At 43.8% G+C, this 25,484-nt stretch overlaps 1 protein-coding gene across 1 annotated transcript in view; it reads left to right on the forward strand.

Annotated features, from left to right (window-relative positions):
* Nucleotides 1–24,925, forward strand: part of upf3a (UPF3A regulator of nonsense mediated mRNA decay) — a 32,314-nt gene extending 7,389 nt beyond the window's left edge. The window contains exons 3-12 of the mRNA XM_039014353.1: nucleotides 701–807; nucleotides 2,154–2,252; nucleotides 14,977–15,087; nucleotides 15,182–15,237; nucleotides 15,345–15,503; nucleotides 17,933–18,066; nucleotides 18,651–18,653; nucleotides 20,005–20,287; nucleotides 20,878–20,955; nucleotides 24,752–24,925. Of these exons, the coding sequence (XP_038870281.1) occupies nucleotides 701–807; nucleotides 2,154–2,252; nucleotides 14,977–15,087; nucleotides 15,182–15,237; nucleotides 15,345–15,503; nucleotides 17,933–18,066; nucleotides 18,651–18,653; nucleotides 20,005–20,287; nucleotides 20,878–20,955; nucleotides 24,752–24,925 (1,204 nt within the window). The remainder of the gene's footprint in view (nucleotides 1–700; nucleotides 808–2,153; nucleotides 2,253–14,976; nucleotides 15,088–15,181; nucleotides 15,238–15,344; nucleotides 15,504–17,932; nucleotides 18,067–18,650; nucleotides 18,654–20,004; nucleotides 20,288–20,877; nucleotides 20,956–24,751) is intronic.
* The last annotated feature ends 559 nt before the right edge of the window (nucleotides 24,926–25,484 follow it).

Below are 25,484 nucleotides of genomic sequence, written 5' to 3' on the forward strand. Positions count from 1 at the left end.
GACACCATGTGTTGGGACAGAGTGCCTACCAGGGGCAGATTGGGACCCCACACCGGCCCATTTCTTTCCTCGAGGCCCCCACATAGAGGGTGTTCTTTAATGGAAGCCTCTCCAACAAAATCCAGGTAGAATCAGGAAATCCCCAGGGCAGCTGTCTAGGTCCCTTTTTTCAACCTTTACTAATGACATATCACTGGCTTTGAGTCGCTGCTGCCTTGGCAATGGGGATCCATAATAAATATAAAATACATCGCCCCATTTTTTTCCCCTTGAGGCCCGTCATTAACCGGCGAATTATCAAAAAACTCAAGTTAGACGGGCCCACTAGGCTAAAATGGACCAGCCCATCTGGCATTTGCCCGAAATGCCAGATTGACAGCACAGATCAGTGTTTTTCTCAGATTCATGCTGCATCGTGTGATGCCAACACCGTGATATTGACATTCCCCACCTATCAAACAATTGACTTCACCTAACCTCTGCTTTTGAAACCTATTCAGCTTGAGTGGATAAATTCAAAATTATCTGGCCAAAACAAAGAAAGGACGCTATACAGCCATTTAAATATTAGGCTACCACCTAAAAGCAGGGACTGGAGAATGTCATCATCATGTCTATGGAGTCACCCTATTATGCCCGCACTCTAGATAGGCTGCTCTCGTGGAATGGGTTTCTAAAATAACCTGCTCATTTCCCGCAGCCTCTATCCACACCTGTTCTCCAGAGTTTACATTAACTTCAGAAACTCAGAAGACATCCTGCTCTTCAGAGACCGCTTTGATGGCTATGTTTTCATTGATAACAAAGGTACCGTTTTTCACGTAGACCTATAATACAAACGTCATGGGGCAGTTTCCCAGACACACCAGTCTAGACCTGGACTAAAATACATTTTTTGATGGAGATTCTCTATTGGGCTTGCTTTTTAGTACAGGACTAGGCTTTATCTGTGTCCTGGAAACCTCTCCTAAATATTCCTTGTTACCAATGTGTTAGTGCTTAGCAGTTAGTGTTTACACAATGTTATAATGTTTTTCAGCACATGAAAGTAGGTAGTGGTATAGTGCTGTAAATACACTGAACAAAAATAAACGCTGCATGCAACAATTTCAACAGCTTCCAGTGTATTCAAATTGCATTCAAATTGCGCATTCAAATTGCCATTGATAAAATTGTGTTTGTTGTCCATAGCTTATGCCTGCCCATACCATAACCCCACCGCTACCATGGGGTACTCTGATCACAACATTGACATCAGCAAACCACTCGTCCACATGACGCCATCTGCCCGGTACAGTTGAAACCATGATATATCCGTGAAGAGCACACATCTCCAGTGTGCCAGTGGCCATCGAAGGTGAGCATTCGCCCACTGAAGTCGGTTATGACGCCGAACTGCAGTCAGGTCAAGACCCTGGTGACGACGACGAGCATTCAGATGAGCTTCCCTTAGACGGTTTCTGACAGTTTGTGCAGAAATTCTTCGGTTGTGCAAACCCACAGGTTCATCAGCTGTCTGGGTGGCTGGTGACGTTTATAGTAGAGAAATGAACATTCAATTCTCTGGCAACAGCTCTGGTGGACATTTCTTCAGTCAGCATACCAATTTCACGCTCCATCAAAACTTGAGACGTGTGACAAAACTGCACATTTTATTGTCTCAAGCACAAGGTGCACCTGTGTAATGATCATGCTGTTTAATCAGCTTCTTGATATGCCACACCTGTCAGGTGGATGTATTATCTTGGCAAAGGAGAAATGCTCACAAACAGAGATGTAAACACATTTTTGCAAAACATTTGAGAGAAATAAGCTTTTTGTCTATGGAATCTTTTTTTTTCAGCTCATAAAACATGGGACACTTTGCATGTTGCGTTGATATTTTTGTTCAGTATATAATTCAATAAATATGTTAGGCTATGTGTTTTAACATCCCCAACAGTCAGTGTTCAGTGTTTTGTTGTGATGCTCCATGGGATTTTGTTTATGGTGACAAACAATGATGGCTCTCTATCTCTCTGTAGGTGTGTGGTCTCTAATCTTTCATGAGACAAGAGGATTATCCTTCTACAGCCACAGGTGCCATGGTAATGGTTTGATCTGTGTGTCAGGTGTTGTCTAATGATTATCTGTCTCTGTCAATATTTGCTCAGGACAGGAGTACCCAGCTGTGGTAGAGTTTGCCCCCTTTCAGAAAGTCTCCAAGAAGAAGGTCAAAAAGAAAGATTCCAAAGCTGGAAGCATTGAAGAAGGTAGGTGCTGGACTTGCTGGATAGTCTCTAATCAGAAACTATCCAGACATACAGCTTGGATACCTGATTGTTTCTGCATTCATTGTCAAAACACGTTGGGACAGACAGACAGAGACTGGCACCCAAGCGTCCTTTTAAATGTATAGTATATGTGTTTTCAGACCCCTCATTGTACTTCATGCATTGATTCAGCATCTGCTGAATAACACAAATATAAAATATAGGCCGTGGATATGGATACAAAGTTTTCGCCCACGCCCCGTCCATCCGGAAATCTCTTTCTCAAAGCTGAGGATCCAGATCACGTTCTGCGCATGTGATATTTTACGCACAAATTTGTTTTTCTAACATAGCTGCTGCTCTCACACTCCTCCTTCCTTTACGTTTTGCTCTTTACTCACCTTCTGAACCTGTGACATGGTAAGGTTGGACTCCGGTGCAGAGAAGAGACCAGACGAGGAATCAGTGGTTAAGGATAAACACAATTGTTAGAGGAATTTCATAATTCCTTTATGTGCTCATTAATTAAAATCACTCTGTCTGTTTCTAAGAATTTGTAAGATCCTTATTAACATAAAATAGACAGGGAACAGTCTTATTAAAAATAGATAATAGTATTTATTCTCGGAGCACGCTCCCATTTAACCATAAACAACCGTTTATATACAAAATATGACGTCATTGGTTACAGAATAAAGCTCCTCCTCTTGACCAAGATAAAAACAGGTTCGAAAGTTCATTCCAACTCACCAGTGCACACACATGACACACAATATCATTTATTCTCCTGAAGGCTCACTATATTTATTACCACTTTAGCAGACAACTCAAGATAATGGAAGACCTAAAAAGTTACTCACTGCCTTATCTAAACATCTCAGGGCTAAGTTGGGTCGGTTCAACCGTAGTTTAACGATCCTTTTTGTTTACTTTATAACCCACAGCACAAACCTCTCTAACTAAGTTGGAATGGTGTTTATTATGTTTTAATTCCTCCTTGTTCATACTACATAATCCCTTCCTTATGAATTAACATTATTAATCAGATATAATAATACAGGGTAGAGTTTAAATTAGTTATAGTTTTATCTAAATGTAGAAATTGTTTAGTCATTATTCATAAAATTCCTAACAACAATACTTTACTGAGAAACAGTAAAGGAAGGATCACAGTAACACTGGGAAAACAACAAACACTAAGTCTCGAAAACTCACTAAGGAGACAAACACACATGGAACACAATTCAAGCTTAATCAAAGAACAACAGAAAACACGCCTCTTTTAACATGGAAATATTAATGAGTAAATTGGACACACCCGAGTGCCGTTAATGTCTCTAGGACAGTTTCTGCCACCCTCTGGTGACAAGTGGAACCATGACGGTACCCCCCTTCTAGAAGCGGCTCCAGCCGCGGAGCCAGGGCGACCACCAGGGAGTTGGTTGAAGTCCAGAACGAGTCCCGGATCCAGGATGTCCGGGGCAGGCACCTACGCCGCTTCTCGGGGCCGTAGCCCTCCCAATCCACCAGGTACTGCAGCGTGCCTCGGACCCGATGAGCCTCAAACAGACACCGGACAGTGTAGGCCGGGCGACCATCGATAAGTCGAGGGGGCGGAGGGGCAGGTGTGGGGGGAGAGAAGGGACTGTTCCTTACCAGCTTGAGACGGGAGACATGGAAGGATGGACAGACCCTCATAGACCTGGGAAGCTGGGGACGATAGGTGACCGGGTTGAAGCGACTCAGGATCTTGAATGGTCCTATGTAGCGTAGAGCGAGCGTCCATGAGTGCACCCTAATGGGAAGATCATGGGTGGACAGCCACACCCGTTGACCCGGTTGGAGGAGCCGAAGAAGCCTTCGGTGCCGGTTTTCCTGGTGTTGGTGTTGGGCAGATGAGCTAGGAGGATCGCTCTCTGATCCAGGTGCGGCGACATCGTCGAATGAACGCCTCGCCTGATGGCACCCCCGCTTCGGGCTCGTGTTCAGGAAATGGGGGGGGGGGCGAACCTAAACCGCCACGAACAACGACAGTCCAGCTCGGTACTGTGTTGTGAGCATACTCCACCCAGACGAGGAACTTGCTCCAGTTGCTGGCCTCGGTGAAGACGAAACAGAGGAAGAACTTCTCCAGCTCCTGGTTGGCCCGCTCCGTTTGCCCATTAGACCGTGAGTGGAACCCCGAGGAGAGACTCACCAGCGCCCCCAAACAGGGAACAGAAGGCTTTCCAATACCGTGCGACGAACTGGGGCCCTCGATCCGAGACAATGACCTGGGAAATCCTTGTAGTCGAAAAAGACATGGGTAATCATGAGATCAGCGGTCTCCTTCGCCGAGGGCAACTTGGGTAAGGCAATGAAATGGGCTGCTTTGGAGAACTGATCAATGACCACCAGAATAGTGGTGAGCCCTTGGGATGGAGGTAACCCTGTGATAGTCTACAGACAGGTGGGACCAGGGCCGGCTGGGGATGGGCAGAGGTTGGAGGACTTGCTTTGGGCACAGGTGAAACAGGCCGCAACAAAGGATCTCACATCCTTAATCATGTTGGGCCACCAGAATTTCCGCCTCAGGAACTCCAGTGTCCGATTAACCCCTAGATGCCCAGTTAATTTAGAGGAGTGTCCCCATTGTAGCACTTGAGAACGGGCTGATTGCGGAACATAAAGTCTGTTAGTGGAACCCCCGCCGGGGTCAGGTTCTCATGTCTGGGCTTGTTGTGCCGTGGTCTCTATACTCCATAACACGGGAGCCACAATGCGGGAGCCGGGGATGATGGGCTCGGAGTCCCTAATTAGAGACGTCATGTTGGCGGGACAGGGCATCTGTTTTCTGATTCTTGGATCCCGGGCAATAGGCTAGAACCTCCTAGCTTGGCGAACGTTCAACCTCTTGGCTTCTTGAATGCAGACCAAGTTCTTATGGAATGTCCAGATCACGAAGGATGAGGTGCCCCCTCCAAGCAGTGTCTCCACCCCTCAAGAACCCACTTGACTGCCAAGAGCTCCCGGCTGCCTACATCGTAGTTGCGTTCCGCTGGCGAGAACCGCTTGGAAAGAAAGGCACATGGGTGTATTCTCTTGTACCCCTCGTTCCACTGTGAATGCATGTCACTGCTCAGGTGTCCGAGGTGTCCACCTCTATCACAAAGGGATGAGTAGAATCAGGATGAACGAGGATGGGTCCGGAGGTGAAACGTCCCTTGAGCTCCATGAATGCCCTGTCAGCCTCAGGGGTCCAGACAAAACAGGTCTGGGACTTGCGGGTTAGGGCCGTGAGAGGCGCTGCCACCGCTCCAAAGTTCCATTTAAAACGCCTGTAAAAATTGGCAAACCCGAGGAACCATTAGACTTGTTTGAGTGAGGCGGGATGGGCCAGTCAGTGACTGCCCTCACCTTAACAGGGTCCATTTGGATGCAGGCGGTAGAAATAATGTGGCCCAGGAAAGAGAGAGATAGAACTCACACTTCTCAAGCTTGATGTATTGTTAACTCTGCAGGAGCGTCTCAGAACTAGGAGGAACTGCAGGATGTGTTCCGGAAGGGTCTTGGAGAAGATCAGGATGTCATCGAGGTAAACAAAGAAGAACCGATTCAACATATCCCTATGAGTGTCATTGACCAATACTTGGAAGACTGCCGGTGAGTTCGATAATCCGAATGGCATGACTAAATACTCAGTGGCCACTAGGGGTGTTAAAGACAGTTTTCCATTCATCTCCCTCCCAATTCTCACCAGAATGTAAGCGTTGAGATGTCCAGTTTGGTGAAGAATTGGGTGTTGAGGAGCCAATGAAACCTGCCTACAGCAACTCCCGGATGTAATTGTCCATGACTGCAGCTTCAGGGATTGAGAGGGAGTAAAGACGGTCCCAGGGAGGGGTGGAGCCGGGTAGGCGTTCTACGGCGCAGTCGTATGGACGATGAGGAGGGAGGGTGGTTACTTGCCTCTTACTGAAGGCCTCCTGGAGGTTGAAGTATTCAGGAGGGAGAGCAGAGAAATCTTGGTCTTCACTGGATGCAGGGGGACGCATCCAGTGAGGCTCTAGGTGGGGCAGTTCTTACCCCAGTCTAGTATGTGTCCTGTGGAACAGGAGAGTGGTGGGTTATGTAGCGCTAGCCAGGGGTACACTAGGATAAGGGGATTCTCAGGAGCCGTGATCAAAAGAAAACTACGAGTCTGAGTGATTCACCCCAACCTGCAGTAGAATGGGCTTGGTTTGATATTCCACCTGGCCGGAGCCAATGGGGCATCCGTCGAGGGCTTGAATCTGCAGAGGGATGGGACATTTCACGAAGGGGATTTGTAATTCTCTGGACGAAGTCTTGATCAATGCAATTATCTGCGGCCCGGAGTCCACGAAGGCTTGAATCTGGTGCTGACGGTTGTCCCAGTGGAGGGTTGCAGGTAGTGACAGACGGTGACTGGGTAGCCGGGAGGTAACTGCACAGCTCGTCAGGGTCTCCCCTTGTACTGGCGAGCCCTGGCGTTTCCCGTCTGCTTTGGGTATGTAGCACAGAGATGGCCGAGACCTCCGCAGTAGAGGCAGCAGCTTTCGTGCATGTGTCTGTCGCCCTCCTGTGGGCTCAGACGTGTGTGCCCCAGCTGCATGGGCTCCTCAATGCTGGGTTTGGGGGCTTGGGGTGCTCAGGAACCCGGGATACTGGGGTGGTGTCAAAAAAGTGCTGTCTCACATTCTCAGAGGCGATTGTCGATCCTGATTGCCAGCGTTATCAGGGACTCGAGGTCCTCTCCCAGTTCCTGAGAGGCCAGTTGATCCTTGATGGCGTTAGACAACCCCCCTGGTGGAAAGCGGTACCAGTGCCTCCGTATTCCACCCACTCTCGGCGGCGAGGATGCGGAACTCAATGGCGAAGTCAGCCACTGTTCTGGCCCCTTGACGGATGTTGAACAGCCGACTGGGTGGTCGAAGACTCGTCGCAGTGAAGGCTAATATGGAGCTGCAGAATGGTGGCTGCTGTTCCCACACCGCCGTTGCCCACGTCAGGGCCTTGCTCGAGAGTAGAGAGATTATGTAGGCGTTCATGGCCCGATCGGTGTGGAACGAGGAGGTGAGGAACCCCTTGCATCCTCCCGGGTGGCCGTCATACCGCTCATGGGGCTGGGATCTTGGGTTCCCGGTGCAGTTTCCCTGAAGGAACTACGCTGACACCTGTAGCACTGGGTGATGAGACTTGGGCATTGGCTCCTCCTATGTTGGGGTTGGACTGTGGTTGGAGGGAGTCGGTAAGTGCCCGGAGGGTTTCTGATATCTGGAAGAGTTGTTCTTGCTACCGCCCCAGCAGTGCTCATTGGTGGGTTACAACATTCTTGATCTGGGTGATCTCTGCTGGGTCCATGTTATTGGCTGAAGCTTGCTGTGACATGGTGAGGTTGAACCCAGGTGCAGAGAAGAGACCAGACGAGGAATCAGCGGTTAAAGATAAACATAATACTTTACTGAGAAATGGTAATGGAAGGATCACAGTAACACTGGGAAAACTCACTCAGGAGACAATGCAGACGGCACACAATTCAAGCTTCAGCAAAGAACAACAGAAAACACACCTCTTTTAACAGGGAAATCTTAATGAGTAAATAGGACACACCTGAGTGTCATTAATGTCTCTAGGACAGTCTCTGCCGCCCTCTGGTGACAGGTGGAACCATGACGGAACCATGATGATGTAGCCTATGTCGCTGCCTTATATTTCTGAACAGCTGAAATAAAAATCCTGTGGCGATTTGAACAAACATTCCAAAACATATACTGTATATTATGAAGGCTACAACCCTTCTCTATCTTTCTGTTTTAACAGATATTGCAGTTGCACAAGCAGGACGTAGTCCCTACACTTTGGTGCAAAAACAATCAGTTTTGTGTGATGATGTAGGCTGATCTTTGTAGTTGCTGCCATATCGTAGTTCCTGACAAAAATACACTACTTGTCTGCCTGTCTGCCTCCTGCGCAGCTTAGCCAACGTTTGCAATGATGATGAATGAATAACATTCAATTAGACTAATTAGACTACGTGTCTGTGTCTTGCTGCGTTCCACCTCTGGGCAGCCAAACGTGTATCCGGACTGATAAAAGAGTCTGACAGTGGGCGAGTATTACATGTCCTGGTATTCTGTCTGGCCCTGCGGCCTTGTGAATGTTGACCTGTTTTAAGGTCTTACTCACATCGGCTGCAGAGAGTGTGAACACGCAGTCGTCCGGAACAGCTGATGCTCTCATGCATGTTTCAGTGTTACTTGCCTCGAAGCGAGCATAGAAGTAATTTAGCTCGTCTGGTAGGCTCGTGTCACTGGGCAGCTCACTTGTCTGACCACATGCATGATGACGAGTTTCTCGCCTGATGTTTTTTCCCGCCTGAATGATCTGAATCTAGGATTACAGAGACTCTCCGGCAAACTATATTCAATGTGCGGGACAAAATTGAGGCTATGATTAAGAAGTTGGAGCTCTTTTTCTGTCTGCGTTAACACACAGGTCTTTCCATCATTGTATGATTTTTTTTGTGTGCAAATGAACTCAAGCTTACGGACAATGTCAAATGTGATATAGCGAAGTACCTGAGTGAGCTGGGTGCGATATTATGCAGGTACTTTCCCGAAACGGATGACACAAACAACTGGATTCGTTATCCCTTTTATGCCCTGCCTCCAATCCACTTACCGATATCTGAACAAGAGAGCCTCATCGAAATTGCAACAAGCGGTTCTGTGAAAATTGCATTTAAATCAGAAGCCACTGACAGATTTCTGGATAGGGCTGCACTCGTTCTTGCCTTGGCAAATCGCGCTGTTAAAACACTGATGCCCTTTGCAACCACGTATCTATGTGAGAGTGGATTCTCGGCCATCACTAGCATGAAAACTAAATACAGGCACAGACTGTGTGTGGAAAATGATTTAAGACAGACTCTCTCCAATACAACCCAACATTGCAGAGTTGTGTGCATCCTTTCAAGCACACCCTTCTCATTAACCTATGGTGAGTTATTCACAATTTTGAATGAACAAAATGGTTTTATATGTAAGATGGCTAAATAAAGAGCAAAATTATTGATAATTTTTTTATTATTATTTGTGCCCTGGTCATATAAGAGCTCTTTGTCACTTCCCATGAGCCGGGTTGTGACGACAACTCACACTCATTCTTATGTTTAATAAATGTATTGTATAGTGTGCGTGTGGCAGGATTACAGTGATGGCAAAAAACAACATTTGAGAGTGCGCTGACCCTGGCGCTAGAGGGAGTACGCAGCTGGAGGTTGAATGTTTGAAGGGGTACTGGACTATAAAAAGTTTGTCATCCAGTGGTGCAGAGGAAGGTGAGGAGACACATTAAAGAAGGATTTGTAAGCCTTGAGACAATTGAGACATGGATTGTGTATGTGTGCCATTCAGAGGTTAAATTGGCAAGACAAAAGAGTTAAGTGCCTTTGAACAGGGTATGGTGGTAGGTTGGGTGGGTAAGGTGTTCGTAATGTTTTGTACACTCAGTGTATGCTGCTGTATAGTGGCAAGATTAAATAGCTTTATGTAACTCAGCAGCTAAGAGCACGAAATCGCTAGACTGCCTGTTTGTATCAAGCTTAAGTTTGTAATACTGACAACAAAGTTTGTATGAACATGTCAAGAATGTAGGCCTATTCTGTGTAAAACATGTAAATAGCTGCAAGTAGCCTACTTCCCTCCTGCAAAATGAACATGACCTCAAGCTTATGCTTACTGGGGCATGTAATGCCAAGTATGATTTTTATTTAATTTTTGTAGTTTGTTGGAAATTGCGCTTATGCTTAATAGCCAGGGTTGGGTAGGTTACTTTCTAAATGTAATCCGTTACAAGTTACCTGTCCAAAAATGTAATCGGTAACCTAACTTTTGGATTACCCAAACTCAGTAACGTAATCTGATTTACATTCAGTTACTTTTAGATTACTTTCCCATCAAGAGGCAGTAGAAGAAGACAAACATGTATGTTACCAATTGAACAACATCATTGCATGATAAATCAATGTTAAAGTTTACATAGCTGGCCATATATGGATGCTAAATTGTACTTTATGGGTTGGTTGTGTAGGCTTCTTCTAATCCATCGCTTTCTACTACATATAATAATACGATTAAATTATATATTTACATTAAAAACCAAAGTCTATCAGAATTCCAGTCATTTCAACGAAGGACTTATTAACCACCCGTGCTCTGTTGTTTATGATTTTGTTGTCATGGAGGACTGATTGGGCTCATTGATTCGAGTTGAAAAATAAATGCTTCGCTCATGGAATGGCATGCTTTGAGCACTACTGAAAAGTGCTATTTACATGTGAAAAATGAATGCCATATGCGGCATTTGCTATAGGTCTATTGTTTACCTTTTTGTTGGTGGTGACACTTTGATATTTTGATAGTATTCAGCTGTTTAAAGGCCAAATCCATAGATGAAACAATAACAAAACGGGGTGCCCCGTCTCTGTTTTGGTAAAAAGCTGAGGGATGGGCGTGGAGAAATGTAACCATATCTCATGATATCAAATTATTGTTTTAACCTTGTTATGAGGCTATACAGTGTTTGTTTACATTTACCATGTTTACAAACCTTGGATAAAAACAAGCTTATATGTTGGGTTATCATGGAGTGTGACAGTTGAACTAAGCTCATGATGCATTTCTAAGTTATATTCTTCAACAATCATTGGATGTGTATATATATATATATAATTTATAAGTCCAAAAATGGATGTAGCAACTACAGATTGCCCCTATAAGTCTATTAAAAGTTTGCGAGTTTGAGCATGTGTCCATTAGGCCTACAGATTTTTTATTTTATCAGCATGAACTAGATTGAGCAATAAAAGCCCCACTTTTATTCCATAAATCAAATCAAATGTATTTATATAGCCCTTCTTACACCAGCTGATATCTCAAAGTACTGTACAGAAACCCAGCCTAAAACCTAAACAACAAGCAATGCAGGTGTAGAAGCACGGTGGCTAGGAAAAACTCCCTAGAAAGGCCAAAACCTAGGAAGAAACCTAGAGAGGAACCAGGCTATGAGGGGTGGCCAGTCCTCTTCTGGCTGTGCCGGGTGGATATTATAACAGAACATGGCCAAGATGTTCAAATGTTCATAAATGACCAGCATGGTCAACTAATAATAATCACAGTAGTTGTCGAGGGTGCAGCAAGTCAGCACCTCAGGATATAACCCCACCCACTTTGCGAAAGCACAGCCCCCACACCACTAAAGGGATAACTTCAACCACCAACTTACCATCCTGAGACAAGGCCGAGTATAGCCCACAAAGATCTCCGCCACGGCACAACCCAAGGGGGGGCGCCAACCCAGACAGGAAGATCACGTCAGTGACTCAACCCACTCAAGTGACGCTCCCCTCCTAGGGACGGCATGAAAGAGCACCAGTAAGCCAGTGACTCAGCCCCTGTAATAGGGTTAGAGGCAGAGAATCCCAGTGGAGAGAGGGGAACCGGCCAGGCAGAGACAGCAAGGGCGGTTCGTTGCTCCAGAGCCTTTCCGTTCACCTTCACACTCCTGAGCCAGACTACACTCAATCATATGACCCACTGAAGAGATGAGTCTTCAGTAAAGACTTAAAGGTTGAGACCGAGTCTGCGTCTCTCACATGGGTAGGCAGACCAAAATTGAGCTCTATAGGAGAAAGCCCTGCCTCCAGCTGTTTGCTTAGAAATTCTAGGGACATTTAGGAAGCCTGCGTCTTGTGACTGTAGCGTACAAGTAGGTATGTACGGCAAGACCAAATCGGAAAGATAGGTAGGAGCAAGCCCATGTAATCCTTTGTAGGTTAGCAGTAAAACCTTGAAATCAGCCCTTGCCTTAACAGGAAGCCAGTGTAGGGAGGCTAGCACTGGAGTATTATGATCAAATTTTTGGGTTCTAGTCAGGATTCTAGCAGCCGTATTTAGCACTAACTGAAGTTTATTTAGTGCTTTATCCGGGTAGCCAGAAAGTAGAGCATTGCAGTAGTCTAACCTAGAAGTAACAAAAGCATGGATGAATTTTTCTGCATCATTTTTGGACAGAAAGTTTCAGATTTTTGTAATGTTACGTAGATGGAAAAAAGCTGTCCTTGAAACAGTCTTGATATGTTCGTCAAAAGAGAGATCAGGGTCCAGAGTAACGCCGAGGTCCTTCACAGTTTTATTTGAGACGACTTTACAACCATCAAGATTAATTGTCAGAGTCAACAGAAGATCTCTTTGTTTCTTGGGACCTAGAACAAGCATCTCTGTTTTGTCCGAGTTTAAAAGTGGAAAGTTTGCAGCCATCCACTTCCTCATGTCTGAAAAACAGGCTTCTAGCGAGGGCAATTTTAGGGCTTCACCATGTTTCATTGAAATTTACAGCTGTGTGTCATCCGCATAGCTTTGAAAGTTAACATTATGTTTTCGATTGACATCCCCAAGGGGTAAAATATATAGTGAAAACAATAGTGGTCCTAAAACGGAACCTTGAGGAACACTGAAATGTACAGTTGATTTGTCAACAAACCATTCACAGAGACAAACTGATATCTTTCCGACAGATAAGATCTAAACCAGGCCAGAACTTGTCCGTGTAGACCAATCTGGGTTTCCAATCTCTCCAAAAGAATGTGGTGATTGATGGTATCAAAGGCAGCACTAAGGTCTAGGAGCACGAGGACAGATGCAGAGCCTCAGTCTGACGCCATTAAAAGGTAATTTACCACCTTCACAAGTGCAGTCTCAGTGCTATGATGGGGTCTAAAACCAGACTGAAGTATTTCGTATACATTGTTTGTCTTCAGGAAGGCAGTGAGTTGCTGCGCAACAGCTTTTTCAATTTTTTTTTGAGAAGAATGGAAGATTCGATATAGGCAGATAGTTTTTTATATTTTCTGGGTCAAGGTTTGGCTTTTTCAAGAGAGGCTTTATTACTGCCACTTTCAGTGAGTTTGGTACACATCCGGTGGATAGAGAGCCGTTTATTATGTTCAACATAGGAGGGCCAAGCACATGAAGCAGCTCTTTAAGTAGTTTAGTTGGAATAGGGTCCAGTATGCAGCTTGAAGGTTTAGAGGCCATGATTATTTTCATCATTGTGTCGAAGAGATATATTACTAAAACACTTGAGTGTCTCTCTTGATCCTAGGTCCTGGCAGAGTTGTGCAGACTCAGGACAGCTGAGCTTTGGAGGAATACGCAGATTTAAAGAGGAGTCCGTAATTTGCTTTCTAATGATCATAATCTTTTCCTCAAAGAAGTTAATGAATTTATTACTGCTGAAGTGAAAGCCATCCTCACTTGGGGAATGCTGCTTTTTAGTTAGCTTTGCGACAGTATCAAAAAGAAATTTTGAATTGTTCTTAATTCCTCAATTATGTTGGAAAAATAGGATGATCGAGCAGCAGTGAGGGCTCTTCGATACTGCACGGTACTGTCTTTCCAAGCTAGTCGGAAGACTTCCAGTTTGGTGTGGCGCCATTTACGTTCCAATTTTCTGGAAGCTTGCTTCAGAGCTCAGGTATTTTCTGTATACCAGGGAGCTAGTTTCTTATGACAAATGTTTTTAGTTTTTAGGGGTGCAACTGCATCTAGGGTATTGCGCAAGGTTAAATTGAGTTCCTCAGTTAGGTGGTTAACTGATTTTTGTCGTCTGACGTCCTTGGGTAGGCAGAGGGAGTCTGGAAGGGCATCAAGGAATCTTTGTGTTGTCTGAGAATTTGAGCAGATTATTTGTTGCGATTGCAAACGTAATAAAATGGTGGTCCGATAGTCCAGGAGTATGAGGAAAAACATTAAGATCTACAACATTTATTCCGTGGGACAAAACTAGGTCCAGAGTATGACTGTGACAGTGAGTAGGTCCAGAGACATGTTGGACAAAACCCACTGAATCGATGATGGCTCCGAAAGCCTTTTGGACTGGGTCTGTGGACTTTTCCATGTGAATATTAAAATCACCAAAAATTTGAATATTATCTGCTATGACTACAAGGTCCGATAGGAATTCAGGGAACTCAGTGATGAATGCTGTATATGGCCCAGGAGATTTTTTTCCGCAAACATCCTTTCTGAATTTAAAAGTAATCCTCAAAGTAATCAAATAAGAATTTGTTCTTAACTGACTTGCCTAGTTAAATAAAGGTTAAATTAATAAATGTTTTTTAAAATCTAGTTTTTCAAAAGTACATGTAATCTGATTACTATCTTTTTGCTGGTAATGTAACAGATTACGGTTACAGATTTTGTAATCCCTTACATGTAATCCGTTACTCCTCAACCCTGTTAATAGTCTACTGAGGGAATGCAATAGTTCAAACAGTTTTGTGTACAATATGATCAAGGAGGGGGGAGCGGCAGCGGAGCACTGAGCACAGCAGCAGCGGAGTTGGCACTCAGCTATGTAAAAATGCGCAGAAATATCTGTATTTTTATCTTGGGCAAATTGGGATACAGTGAAGGATAAACGTAGATAAATCCAATAACAAACTTTTCTATTTTGGGAATAGAGATACGCACCTATTACGTCAAATGACCGTATTTACCATTAGCGTGGCCCCACCCGATAACGTTACCGCCTGTTATCGCCTGAGCTTTTACACTCGATCTTTACCCACCTTTTTCTTTACCACTACATCCTTTTGTAACAAAGTGACTGATTGACGTCCTCCCACTTCTTGACTCATCTTTACCCTTCTCCCCCTTTGCAGACCCGGAGTACCGGCGGTTTCTGGAGAACTACTCCTGTGATGAGGAGAAGTCCATGGCCAACCCTGAAACCCTGCTGGGAGAGATAGAGGCCAAGACAAAGAAACTCATAGGTACTAGGATCAATCAGTCAGTCAGTCTGTCTATCAACCAATAAGTCAGGCAATCAATCAATCTGACTTTACATTATATCTGATTGAATTTCAGCCAAAAGAACAACACCTCTTCTGGAGTACATCAAGAATAAGAAACTTGAGAAGCACGTAAGAGTACTGTAACAGTGGAAAATAATTGCATTTATCGTTGCCCTTTGTGGACTCCTATCCAGAGTGGATCAACTCTCACAATAAGGTGCAATTTTTGTCTGTAGAGGATAAGAGAGGAGAAGAGAGAGGAGCGTCGACGCAGGGAGCTGGAGAAGAAACGGCAGAGGGAGGAGGAGAAGAGGAAACGGAGGGAGGAGGAGAGACGCAAACGCAAGGAGGCGGATAAACAGAAGAAACTATCGGAGAAGGAGATCAAGATCAAGGTGGTCACTGGTTCTGTTGACACAAAGTTCAAATCAAAGAACATTTGTGACCGACCGGTTCGATTCTGTCTTATGTACCAAAATTTGATATTGTGTTTTTTACATTGGATAAAAGCAGAGAACGTAATTCTGCTATGAAAGTTGATAAACTTGTAACATCCCTTTTGAGAAAATGGCCCTCGAATGTTTTGGTACATCTAGTGGAGAGCTCTTCTTTGTCTACACCCATTCAGCGTCGTTCACACCTTCTAAACCTTTAGCCCCACCCATCTCTTTAAGGATTTACATGTGAGGCCATATACTAAACAACCAAAGATTTCAAGACTGAAGGCTGGTTTATACTATGGGTGTGTCGTAAATTTAATCTGGGGTGCCAGAGTGTGCTCAGAGTGCGCTCTGGGTGTTCGTAAACTCAGAGCGTTGCCAGATTGTCCGTTCGTAAATTCAGAGCGTTTCACTCACTCTAGCATAGCTGGTTAGGCTTTTTTTTATGTTATCCAGAGCGTTAGTGACTGCAACTCTGCTGTTGGCAACAATTTAAATACGCTTTTTTGCCAACGTTTGCTGACACCGGCCATATTCAACGGGTGTTGAGTGTTCACAAATCGTCAGTTATTCTGCACTCTGGCACACTCAGACGAGAGTCTTCTGAAATCGGAGTAGATGGCCAGAGCGAATTTACCAGCTACGTCTATCGAGTTACGCAGTGGTCTAAGGCAGTGCAGGCTGTGCCACTAGAGATTCTGGGTTCGAGTCCAGGCTCTGTCGCAGCCAGCCGCGACTGGGAGACCCATGGGGCAGCGCACAATTAGCACTACGTCGTCCGGGTTAGGGGAGGGTTTGGTCGGCAGGGATGTCCTAGTCCCATCGCGCACTAGCGACTCCTGTGGCGGGCCAGGCGCAGTGCATGCTGACACGGTCACCAGGTGTACAGTGTTTCCTCCGACACATCGGTGTGGTTGGCTTCCGGGTTAAGTGGGCATTGTGTCAAGAAGCAGTGCTGCTTGGTTGGGTTGTGTTTCGGAGGACCCACGGCTCTCGACCTTCGCCTCTCCCGAGTCCGTACGGGAGTTGCAGCGATGAGACAAGACTGTAACTACCAATTGAATACCATGAAATTGGGGAGAAAAAGGGTAAAAAAATATATATATTAAAAATATATTTTTTTAATTGTTTGAAGATGTAATCCGGAGACAGGTGTTTTATACAACAGCCTTCTCAGTGTTCTCTTTTTGACTCCGTCTGCATATTTGCAATCAAACGCTAATTCCACTGATTTCAAAACTCGGTCCTTCAGAAAGTGGAGAGCAACACTTGTGTAGTTCTATTATGTGATATCTTTCAAAAAAGACATCTTAGAAAGGAATATATACCATACTGACCAGCTCATGTTATAGACAGAAGCATGCCACATGGCAGACCAATCTGAACTCATCTCTTGGTATGTCCAGCCCACTCATTATCTCAGCCAATCATGGCTAGTGGGAAGGTTGCTAACTTTTTCTGTGGCTAAACCGACTTGGCTCGTGATTTAACAATTTTATTTGTATTTACAGGTGGCATACATGTTTGTTATTAAGGCACATGAAAGTCCACATGTTCCAGAAGGCATTTCTGCCAAAAAACACATTTAGATCAAAATATAAAAATTATGTTCAAATGGGTCTCTAGTGGCGCTCGACATACACCTAGTTTTCTGAAACGTGTCCCATTTTGAGTTGTATATGCACATTCACCAAACTAAAGCTTTTAGGAAGCCCTTTGTGAGCTGGATTTTGTAAGTCGTAACTATTAGTCAGATAGACAGTAATCTCGGTGTCCAGAGTTAAGGCTGTGACGAGATTTTATAGTTAGTGGCTGTTTTTTTTTTTTACATTTATTATTATTTTTTTTAATCCCAATTATTTTTTTCTCCCCAATTTTCGTGGTATCCAATCGCTAGTAATTACTATCTTGTCTCATCGCTACAACTCCCGTACGGGCTCGGGAGAGACGAAGGTCAAAAGTCATGCGTCCTCCGAAGCACAACCCAACCAAGCCGCACTGCTTCTTAACACAGCGCTCCTCCAACCCGGAAGCCAGCCGCACCAATGTGTCGGAGGAAACACCGTGTACCTGGCCCCCTTGGTTAGCGCGCACTGCGCCCGGCCCGCCACAGGAGTCGCTGGAGCGCGATGAGACAAGAATATCCCTACCGGCCAAATCCTCCCTAACCCGGACGACGCTATGCCAATTGAGCGTCGCCCCACGGACCTCCCGGTCGCGGCCGGCTGCGACAGAGCCTGGGCGCGAACCCAGAGACTCTGGTGGCGCAGCTAGCACTGCGATGCAGTGCCCTAGACCACTGCGCCACCCGGGAGGCCAGTGGCTGTTTTGTTAATAACTGTTGGTAGTTGTTGGGTAGTAAGTGTGTTTTGGGCTTGCCTCAGCTCCTGAAGAAGAGTGACCGGGACGATGATGTGGACTCTGACAGGCTCAAGGACAAAGGAGACAGTGGGGACATAGAGAGGGCCAAGTGGGACAAACCCAGTGGACACATGAAGTCAAAGGAAACCAAGGACCAGTAAGGAGCTTTTAACGCGCTATTCGTGTTATTTTTGTTTTATATCAGTCTCCGATGCTTTGTTTTTCTCAGTTATGAGAAACCCAAATTGGAGTTAGCTAGTGGTGAAGGACGAGATTTCTTCTATGCCTTTCTGTGAGTTTTCTATCCTTATCAACTGTGGATGCCACATTTGGCCTTGACCAACCTGGAGCCTTTACAGCTTTATGTGACAAAAATCAATGTTTCTAGCCAAGGTCTGGTCATAAGCTGATACCACACCCCTCCAGTGTCATAACTAGGGCTGTTGCGGTGACCTTATTACCGCCACACTGGCAGTCATGAGTCGTGACCGCAGTGAAATTGCACAGTGACCGTTGAGTCACGGTAATCTCCTCTTATGCACTCAGGTCATGTGTTGGTAGTACCCTAACGAACATCAGGTCGCTAATGGCCTGGTACTCAGGGGTCTATTGTCCCTCTAACCGATCTGACATCAATGCAAATGCAATTGAAAATCACATAACACTTATCGTCAAAACAATATCGTGTTTTTAAAACTCACCTCACTGTGATGATACATTTTAAAGAAAGAAGTTCAACAGCAGGTTGAAACTGAGTGGAAAACATGGTCGGTCATTGTGGATGTTGTTTCAAAGCCTAACACAAAATGGACAACGCCTTCTAAGGTGACGATTAATTAAAAACAACCACATGCATATTAGAGCTTACGCATATGCATAGACTTACGAGGCCAAGCTGGGGGGGGGGGGGGGAACGGGATTAAAAATAATGATTGTGCTGTTATACAATACATAGCCTACTGCATATTACGCATGGCAGAAAAACATAAAAACTAACTGATTTAAGATGTCTTTGGGACATAATTGGTCTAGCCTATAGGCCTACTCCAAATTAAACACATTTGAGTAATTGCCTTTGTGTGGACTGTATTATTATGCAAACTGGATGTACTGGGTTAAATTTATGCTACACTCCAAAATGTATATCCACGAGTCTAGGAGAGAATGTATATCCACGAGTCTAGGAGAGAATGTATACCCCTAGGCGATGTTGTTGGTTCATTGATTGTGCAGGGTTGGCTTACAGTTGTGGTAAATGTGTATAGTGAAATATGTTTTGTTGTGAAAACATGTTACTATCATTGTTACCGACAGATTTCATTTGGTTTCCCCAAATTAAGCATTGGGTGGCTGCAGGAATAGAGTTGGAGCCCATGGCATCCAGAAAATCGCCCGCTGTGTCGCGAGAGAATGATCCTCAAACAGTGGTTGATATGTGGAGGGAAATAAGTGTTATTGTATTTATTTCTCAGCTGCTCATATTAAGCACAGCTCCTCTACAAAACCCAAGTAACCAAGTAGCCTTTACGGCGTAACTGAAAAACGGACCACGGGAAAACGAGCGGCCTCCAATCGCTATTCGAGTGCGGATGACATGTTTTCCCCCCCTGTCCCTGCCCAATGGGCCATTCTAAATTGAGACTAATTTGACATTAGTAAAGACAAGATTAAATTGAGAATAGTCTGATGGGTGAAAATATGATCACTTGATGAGAGAACAGCTGTGCAACCTGATGCAAGGAACAGAGGGCAAGCTTTTTTCCCCGACTTTCTCAAATCATCAATAGCATGTAGTCGCATCATGCACCCCATTATATGTTTTGATTTCTAAGACATTTTAAGGTAAGTATCATTCACAACTAAAGTTGCCAACTAACTATAAATGTAATGTATATGACCTGTTTCAAATGACCACTTTTACCCTCAACATAGCCACTTTACATGCACACTTTCTCTGGGAATGGGAAAAATCTCCTTTCTATTTCATTCAGCTAAGTTCAGTCTTTTGCATGACAATAACCAGCTGACAAAATGTAATGACCGCTACAGCCCTAGTCATAACCAGTCTAACTGTGCTTCCCTTTCCTGCCACTAGGGGTCAGATGGAGAGCGATAAGGAGCAGAGAGAGCACGGCCGCAGGCAGAGAGACAAAGACCACAGAGGAAGAGACGAGGAGAGGAAACGACAGCGCCACCACTACGAGTTCGACAAGTCCATGCGGTGCAAGGAGGATACCAAGTGGGGTAAAGGCTACTGCCAGGACCGGGCAAAGAAAGATGGCCAATACCACAGCTCCTACTCCTACTGCCCCGACACGTGCGACAAGGTGGTCAGAGAGGACATTGGCGGTAGCAGGAAGGATCGCGTCCGGAACAAGGTGAGCGACAAGGTGAGCAAGAGAGGTAGGTTGTTATTTTGTGGTTGATTTTATTTAAAGAACAATGATAATATAAGTAGGTTACACCTTATTATTGTGTAATTATTCCTGAAAGTACAATGTAACAAGTATTGGTGCAAGGTTTGAGTCCTTTGGAATTCTTTGTGGATTTCAACCTGTCGTTATACCGATTTGAATTATTTTCAAGTAAACACAGGTTGTTTTACGTTGTGATATATTCTGTTTTTTTACAAAACAACCCCACCACACACATTTCCAGCTGATTGTCACACTGCTTGTACACCCTAGTCTGTGTTTCATCAGCTGTGCTAACAGACAGTGCTATACTGTTACAGTGCAGTGGAGACATTTATATTTCAATATAACTTTATTGTCCACGAGATGAAAGATTTACAAGCTTAAGATGATCAAAGGTACAGTCATCATACATTGTGTTAAAAACAGTGAGAATTGCAGTACATGTGCACTACACATATTAACACACATACATACAAACTCACATGTATAAATACCTTGACATATGCCATATTTGTATGTAACCCCCATTGATCCAGGCCTGTGTCTCTCAGTCTGTGTTAGCCTATCAGGACAGAAGGACGTCCCAGTCAGAGGGGCCACACCAGATAGGAGGGGCTCTGCCAAACAAGGTATAGTCAGCTAGTCTTTCCACCACCAGCCAAGGTACAGCTACAGCCAGCCTTTCTACATGGGGGATGAGGAGGGGCACACAAGGTAGTGGGAGGGTGCACCAAAGTACAGATGTACAGCTACTATTCTACCCTTTGGTCCTTTCTACATAGTTGGCATATCTGGTTTCAAATAGCATTTGCTGCCTTTCAAATACCTTGGGTGTTTGGTTGAGCATGCCTGGAGTGCCAGATGAGCAGGGTTTGCACTTTTGGGAGTAATCTATTGCACCAGGCAAGCTCAATTAAGAGCAGATAAAGAAGAAAAAAATTATTTTTGAAAATCTGCTAGTACACCTACTTTTTCTATAGTGAGTGAGGTTACTAGCCAATGGACTGCTAGTCTTACTAGTAGCCTTTCTATAGTTAGATCGCACCACAAAAAAAGAGTGTGTTTTGCGTCCCTTTGACATTTTAAGTAGAAATTGAGCACCAATTTTAACTTTAAAAATATTATAATATATTATATTAAATGAAGTTACTTTTAATAAAAACCACATGGAAAATTCAGTAAATCAGATTTTTAATATCAATAAAGACTTCCTAAAGTGCCCAAAATTCTGAATTTTGACATTTCCCTCTGTGCATCCTGTTACTTCTAGGAACATTGTAACCCGCTTAACCCCAAAATGTCCCTCATATTAAGGTCAACCCTTTCATGTGAACTGAACTGTTGTTTTAATATGGCCAAACTAACTTTTTTTTAAAATTCCATAGAAACATTGAACATATAATTGTCGAATCATAGTGTCAAAGCAGGTGAGCTGGTTCTACTCTTTTTGGCCATTATCAAGTGTTTTGTGGTGGAAATCTGAGTGTGTCGAACAAAACACATCACCCCTGTAACACATTTAAATTGTTTTGTGAAGCTTGCGTTCAGTCAATTGCCCCTCCCTGTTGCACACAACAAGCTTCCATTAACCCCGTCACAAGGGGATTTATGGCTGATTGAAGATGAAATCATTAACCCTGTTACAATCAACCCTGCTACTTTATCGGGCCCTTAATAAGCAATTGCTATAGTATTTTTCTTGAGATGGTAAAACATGTTTTTATTAAGTTGAACGTGTGCTCTTTATGGAAATGTTGAAATGAGGTGAATTTCTTTTTCTTTTTTCTTTTACCAATGTACACTACCCCAAAGGTACTAAATTGGTGGAATATACACTGAGTGTACAAAACATTAAAAACACCTTCCTAATATTGAGTTGAACCCCCCCCCCCCCCCCCCCCCATTTTGCCCTCAGAACAGCCTCAATTTATCGGGGCATGGACTCTACAAGGTGTCGAAAGCAGTCCACAGGGATGCTGGGCCATGTTGACTCCAATGCTTCCCACAGTTGTGTCAAGTTGGCTGGATGTCCTTTGGGTGGTGGATCATTCTTGATACACACGGGAAACTGTTGAGCATGAAAAACCCAACAGCGTTGCGGTTCTTGACACAAACCGGTGCCCCTGGCACCTACTACCATACCCTGTAACTCTTTTGTCTTGCCCATTCACCCTCTGAATGGCATCCATACACAATCCATGTCTCAAGGCCTAAAAATCCTTATTCAACGTGTCTCCTCCCCTTCATCTACACTGATTGAAGTGGATTTAACAAGTGACATCAATAAGGGATCATATCTTTCACCTGGATTCACCTCGTTAGTTTGTCATAGAAAGAGACAGTGTTCTTAATGTTTTGTACACTCAGTGTAGACAGTTCCATTCTCAAAGATTAAAATAAATATATTGTACTATACAGAACAGGCACACAAAAACATCAGCCTCTTACAGTAAACTCCGAGACCGGTTGCATTTTCTTTTTGTCCCCTTTCAGTACAGTTGGCATCAAATCACTGCTGATAATGCTGATAATGTTACATAAAACGTTTCAAAGGTCTATAATTTTCATTAAACACAATCAAAGTGAATTAACATAGGCCCTAGATGCCTTTAAATTGCTCAAATTATAGGCATGCCCAATTTAGGCATATTTTTTTACAATGTGTTATTGTGCTCCAAAGGGATAACTTGAAATTACATGATGTGGGGTAATTGAATAATCAAAAGAAAAATCTGTGACTATTTATCTGCCTATGTGGTTATGCAGTGCCTTCAGATAGTATTCACACCCCATGTATTTTTCCACATTTTGTTGTGTTACAGCCTGAATTTGAAATGGATCACACACAATACCCCATAATGTCAAAGTGGAATTGTGTTTTTCAATATTTTTTCTCTCAAATCAATGACAAATGGAAAGATAATGTCTTGAGTCAATACGTATTCAACCCCTTTGTTGTGGCAAGCCTAAATAAGTTCAAATTTAAAAATGTGCTTAACGAGTCACATAGTACGTTGTACTCACTCTGTGTGCAATAGTAGTGTTCAACATCATTTTTTTACGACTACCTCATCTCTGTACGCCACACATGCAATAATCTGCAAAGATCATTCAATTGAGAAGTGAAATTCAAACACAGATTCAACCACAAAGACCAGGGAGGTTTTCCAATGCCTTGCAAAGTAGAGCACCTATTGGTCGATGGGTAAAACATTTAAAATAAAGACACTGAATATGCCTTTGAACATGGTGAAGTTATTAATTACACTTTGGATGGTGTATCAATACACCCAGTCACTACAAAGATACAGCCATCCTTCCTAACCACTCAGGGATTTTACCATGAGGCCAATGGTGACATTAAAACTGTTACCAAGTTTAATGGCTGTGATAGGAGAAACATTTGGATGGATCAACAACATTGTTGTTACTCCACAATAGTAACCTAATTGACAGAATGAAAATACTGTACAGAACAAAAACATCTTGTTTGCAATAAGGTACTGAAGTACTGCAAGAAATGTGGCAAAGCTATTTACTTTCTGTCCTGAATACAACGTGTTATGTTTGGGGCAAATACAATACAATACATTACTGAGTACCACTCTCCATATTTTCAAGCATAGTGTTGGCTGCATCATGTTATGGGTATGCTTGTAATCGTTAAGGACTGGGGAGTTTTTCAGGATAAAAGAGAAACGGAATGGAGCTAAGCACAGACTAAATCCTATAGAAAAACATGGTTCAGTCTACTTTCCATGAGACACTGGGAGATGAATTCCACCTTTCAGCAGGACAATAACCTAAAACACAAAGCCAAATCTACACTGGAGTTGCTTATCAAGAGGACAGTGAGTGGCCGAGTTAGAGTTTTGACTTAAATCTACTTGACAATCTATGGCAAGACCTGGAAATTGTTGTCTAGCAATGATCAACGATCAATTTGACAGAGCTTGAAGAATTTTGAAAATAATAATAGGCAAATGTTGCACAATCCAGGTGTAGAAAGCTCTTAGAGACTTACCCAAAGGTGCTTCTACAAAGTATTGCATCAGAGGTGTGAATACTTATATAAATGAGATATTTCTGTATTTCATTTTCAATAAATGTGCTAAATAAAAAATATCCAAACATTCTTAAAACCCCAAAGCAATTGAATGTGGCGCAGTAACCACTGACTCACTGTATTTTTCTGTTATCAAGACACCTTGTCTCTATTCTCAGCACTTACGCTCTGAGACGCTTTGTGGATATAGCCTCTGGAATTAAAAGCAAGCGCAATGTAGCTTTTTAGTCCAGGACTTGTCAATCTGTGTCCAGTAAAATATAGTATAGTTTAGCAGCCATTTTGTGTTACAGTGAGTGTGTGCTGTTATTGTGACCTAGATCTCTCTCCTGTCTTTCTGCCTCTTTCTCTCCATACAGGACCGGCCTGCCATGCAGCTCTACCAGCCAGGCGCTCACAATCGCAAGCGCGTGAGCTCTGCGATGAAAGGTTATGAGCTTCCCATGAACCACTCGCCAGAACGCGCGGTGGCGGACCGCTGCTACGAGGCCGCCGCCATGGAAACGGGCTCGGAAATATGCAGCGACGAGTAGTCCAGTCTGTCTGCTCTGATAAGCCTATCACAATATTTACGCCTATGAATCATGAAGCCTTTATGTGGTGGTTTTGATTTTATATAAATGCTTCAAAATTCACAAAAAAGTGACGTTAGCTGATGAAGATGATCTCATAGAACAAAACGTATAAGATCTCCTAAGCCTGTTTTTACCACAGAACTTATTTTTTCCGTTTATCAAAAAAAAACATTAACTTCCCCATAGGCTTTGACCAACGAGCCATAGCGGAATTTGTGACTACAAAAAGACGGCATTACTATTGCTCTCTATTGGGCTGCCAGACTGTAGGCTTGCGTGTTATTAAACGGCATGCATGCGCAAGGCTTTGGGGTTGATGGAGCTGCACTCGCCATTGAAATCATTTAAACCTTCCGAAGTTTCTGTGTCCAAACCTTTGCGCAAATAATTTCAAAAGGATTTGAAGATTGGGTCACCCATGATTGGGGCAGGAGAGTAGCAAATATCAAACATTCCCAATACATAATGGAAACCTTTTCATCTGGTTCTCCTTTGTGGTATTCTGTACATCACAGAG

Source organism: Salvelinus namaycush, chromosome 19, assembly GCF_016432855.1.
Source record: "Salvelinus namaycush isolate Seneca chromosome 19, SaNama_1.0, whole genome shotgun sequence".
Classification (NCBI taxonomy): domain Eukaryota; kingdom Metazoa; phylum Chordata; class Actinopteri; order Salmoniformes; family Salmonidae; genus Salvelinus; species Salvelinus namaycush.